Source organism: Merops nubicus, unplaced genomic scaffold (assembly GCF_000691845.1).
Source record: "Merops nubicus isolate BGI_N331 unplaced genomic scaffold, ASM69184v1 scaffold32700, whole genome shotgun sequence".
Classification (NCBI taxonomy): domain Eukaryota; kingdom Metazoa; phylum Chordata; class Aves; order Coraciiformes; family Meropidae; genus Merops; species Merops nubicus.
In genome coordinates this window covers 26,328-30,203 of record NW_008584065.1, presented here as the reverse complement: position 1 = coordinate 30,203, position 3,876 = coordinate 26,328, and the positions used below count along the sequence as shown (strand labels likewise).

At 55.5% G+C, this 3,876-nt stretch overlaps 2 protein-coding genes across 2 annotated transcripts in view; both read right to left on the bottom strand.

Annotated features, from left to right (window-relative positions):
* Positions 1 to 451: 451 nt before the first annotated feature.
* On the bottom strand, positions 452 to 959 carry LOC103775622 (spermatid-specific manchette-related protein 1-like). Its single transcript, XM_008943095.1, has 2 exons — positions 952 to 959; positions 452 to 557 (listed from the first exon to the last, which is right to left on the bottom strand). Exons 1-2 carry the CDS (start codon positions 957 to 959, stop codon positions 452 to 454), a joined length of 114 nt encoding a protein of 37 aa, XP_008941343.1.
* Positions 960 to 1,752: 793 nt separating this feature from the next.
* The window catches only part of LOC103775612 (spermatid-specific manchette-related protein 1-like), a 2,735-nt gene continuing 611 nt past the window's right edge, over positions 1,753 to 3,876 (bottom strand). The window contains exons 2-6 of the mRNA XM_008943082.1: positions 3,139 to 3,280; positions 2,499 to 2,611; positions 2,307 to 2,382; positions 2,002 to 2,183; positions 1,753 to 1,848 (exon numbers count right to left, since the gene is read on the bottom strand). Coding sequence (XP_008941330.1) covers positions 1,753 to 1,848; positions 2,002 to 2,183; positions 2,307 to 2,382; positions 2,499 to 2,611; positions 3,139 to 3,280 — 609 coding nt within the window. The remainder of the gene's footprint in view (positions 1,849 to 2,001; positions 2,184 to 2,306; positions 2,383 to 2,498; positions 2,612 to 3,138; positions 3,281 to 3,876) is intronic.

The following is a 3,876-nucleotide window of genomic DNA, read 5'->3' as shown; positions in this document are numbered from 1 at the left end:
AGAGCCCGGGTGGTGCTCCTGCCTGGCACTGGGCTCCCAGCTCTTAGTTGGAGAAGGGCATTTCATGCCTTCATTAATTATGTGCTGCTTTCAAATGCCCCTCCTTATTTAGTTTGTTTCGGTGCCTGGTACCCCAGATGGACGGCAGCTCTTCCTGGATAGCTTGGCAAGAGCAGGCACGTCCTAAGCAGCCCAGCGTGAAGCTGACAAACACGGGTATCAACGACTGCTTCTATTTCTGGCTGTGTTACTATGCTCCAGGAGTTTTTCCTTGCGTGCTTTCTTGGTCTTCAGCTTGGGGGTGGTGGTACCAGCCCCTGGTTAAAGTGCCCACCACGCCAGCAGTCACTGAAGTTTCTTCCCCCTCCCCAGGAATTTCCCCAGCCCATAGGAAAGGGTCTGAGATGAACAGTTGCTCAAGCCAGTTTTAATGAAAGCCCATCTTTGCTCTTCAGTGGTGTCTCAGAGGAGAGTAAGCCTCTGAGACAAACTCTGGGTGGATGATGTAGCTACCCCTCTGGACTCCTCCTGTCTTCATGAAGTGGCTTGTGTCCCACCTAGGAGAGCAGATGAAGTTATCAGTCATGGGAGGATGAAACTCTCTTCTGTGAGGAAGAAGAGAAGAACTGCTTCTGGTTGCCAGCATTGCTTAGGGCCAAGTGGTGGATGTGCACCTGCCCCATCTATTTTGGTGTGTGTCTAAGGGAAAAGAGGTCAGAGAGAAGCTTGGGCAGGAAATCTAAAGCTCCCTGGCACTGGCCTCTTCGCAAGCTGCTTCCAGCAGGTCTCCCGCCCTGCAAACACCCACTCTCTCTTGCACTGTCATTTTCCTAAAATTTTCATTCCCAGAGTCATGCCAGTCCAGGAAAATCTGCCTGTTTTCTCAGTGAGGAAAACCTTGAGAAACATCTTGCTGAGGCCCAGGCGTAGGGACATCTATGGGGAACCCACTGTTCCATGTTTGTTCTCATTTGCTTTTAGTTTCTGGACTCAGAAATTCAAAGCCAATTACACATTTTCTGCAAAGCCTGCTACCTAATTTTGGCCCTGGGGGAAGGGGGTGTTGATGCAATAGTGGAGTGATGACTAAGCTGGTTGAACAGCCTCCACTCGTCCTCCACTGCTTCCCCAGGGCTGAAAAAAACTGCCTCAGTGGAGACATTCTAAATGTAAACATGGTGGGATTAAAAGGTGCTGCTGGACCAGCAGTGGGTGAAGGACAGGGCTGATTACCACATAACCAACAGCGTGACCAAGGAACATGCTCTTGGATAAGAAGAACAAACAATGCAAATACAAAATAAAAGAGCAGTGCAAGAAACGCTGATGTGGCCTCAAAACCTGGGAGATGCTAAGCCACGTGCAGCAGGGCTCAGGGGCCCCAGCAAGATTTCAGGTGCCGTGCAGTCCCAAGGACTGCTGGATGAGCCCATGCATAGAAACACCTGGTCTGGAAGTAAACTTGGCAACTGCTTCTCCACAGGTAACAACATGCTCCGCAGCTCAGCACTGCAGAGGTGTCCTGCCCTCCTGGGCACACCCACCTAGTCCTCGAGGTGGGAGGTGCAGCAGCTGCATCGCTGCCTGCGTGGGCACCGTGGTGGGACCTGCAGTCTGCAACACTGTCCCCAGAAAAACCCTCTGACCAACTTGCATGAAACCCTAATGAAAAGAGACCTACTGGCTGGCTGGAATTGGGAAAAAATAATAGGCTTTGTGCCCTGGGGAAATGGTTTGGAGCACTGCGCATACCTAGGGGAGGTGGAGGAGTACAGGGACAATGGTTGGAGGTGACGGGTAGGTGCAGACAACATCACTCTGTGGCTGTGACTGCAGTATGGAATACTCCTGCAAGAGACAGAAGAAGTAGGGTGAGTGGCAGCCCTGAGGACGAGGGAGGTCATCTCCATCCCAACCCAACCCAAGGCAACCCATCCTCATCCAACCCAAGGTAACGCATGCCATCCCATGCCATCCCAGCCAAAGGCACCCCAACCTTACAGTCCTCTCTCCTAGTTCATGGGGGTGCCTTCTGATGGCCGAGGTCCCATCAACATAGTAGTCCATCCCTCGCAGGCAGTAGTGGCGCCCAGAGCAGGGGCTGTAGTAGCCCTGTAAAGGGCCCTTTTCCTTCACGGTGTACACGGGCAGCCTGTTCAGCATCTCAGCAGCCACCTCCCTCTCTGCAAGTGAAGGGATGGTGAGGCTAAGGGCAAGAAGGAGCAGTCAGCCCATCACTTGGATGGACACCAGCATGGCAGACACAGCTATGGCCACGGCGCAGGCACAGGGCGAGGTGACATTACCGAATCGATTGAGGCAGGTGAGTTTTGGGGGGTCCAGCATGAGTGCACTGTGTGGGAGGTTCTCCGTCCTTGTATCCTGCAAGAAGCAATGGAAGTCCTTCCAGGATTGCCACACTTCTACTGCAGAGCTCAAGGTGCTGGTGGCACCTGAGGCAGCTCCAATTTGAGGGAGCCAGAGGGGCTGGGCTCTACCTTGGGCAGGAGAGGGAGGTAAGAGGAGTGCTTATTCCAGGCTGCACTGTTGTAGGGGCCTGTTCTCCAGGTGACATATTTGTCCTCATTGACAAAAACCGGGTTGTACTTCTCTGCAATGCAAAAGTGACAGCCAGGAGTGTCCTGTGGTGCTGGGGATCTGGGGAGTCTGCTGGAGAGTCCCAGCTGTTCCCCAGGAACACAATGCCACGGGGCCAGGGGGCATGTCAGAGTTGCTTCTCGTGGGATCCTTGTTAAGGACCTGTGATGGAGGTGACACCCACAACAACGTCCAGCTAGTTGGTCACTCATCCTGCCCACACAGCCGTGGTCCCTGGGGGCTATGGGGTGCCAGGAGAGTGTCCCTCATGCAGCAGCTACCACCAGCAGCTGTTTAGGGGAGAGAGCTGTGGGGACCTGTGGACATCCCTTGGACAGGGAGAGCCTCAGTATAGGGATGGGCAGCCACAGTGAAGCTGCAAGTGTAGATGCTGAGGAAGAGTCCCTTTGCCACTGTGGGGGAAACACAGGATGCAAAAAATGGGGTACGACCAGAGCCGCTACCAGCACCCTCAGCCCCCCGACCCCATCGGGCTGTGCCCTGTGTGACACAAGGGGACAGCTGGGGCCTCATCAGTACCTTCAGACCTGGCCAGCCAGTACTTCCAGGGCCTGTAGCCAGTGGGGTCAATGGTGTTCCTGTAGCATGACTGTATCGCCGCCATAATTGCCTCAGGGCGGACTTGTCCTGCCGGATTCTCCACCGGGGGCATGGTTAACCCCTACAGGAAAGTGGGGAGAGACACCAGGGCCACGTGGCAGCATCTGCTTTTGCAGCTGTTGGGGCACATGGCGAAGCTGATTCACTGGGCAGGGTCTAAGGCTGGAGACACTGCTGGAGACCAGAGCATCGAGCCTCCCTTCGGCATGGGTGGGCATGGGGATTGTATCAGTGTCGTGATCTCAGCCCCAAGCTTCCTCCTTTCCCAAAACCAGGGGATGGAGGGTGGCTGGGCATCACTGGCTCCTCTTCCGTGCACCCAGGATGTCCATAGGCATCCAGGCACTTTGCAGAGTGGGAGAGGTGGGTGCACTGGGGCTGCCAGGTTGAGAAAGGAGTTGCAGGACCAGACCAACGTCCTACAGCTGGCAAAGCCCAAGAGGGCCGAGGTCCTGCAGGGCAGATGGGAGCCCTGGCTGCAGGAGCCGTTTCCGTCCCTGCACGCTGGGGACAACCACCTCCATGCCCTCTGCTGGCTCCACCCGTATAACGCACCCGCTGGCGAGGCTGCGAGAGACAAGCCCGTCTGCAGCACGCTTTGTGTTGGAGCCGGCACGGGTCACGCTGCGTGTACCACAGACAGCCCCCGCAGCGAGG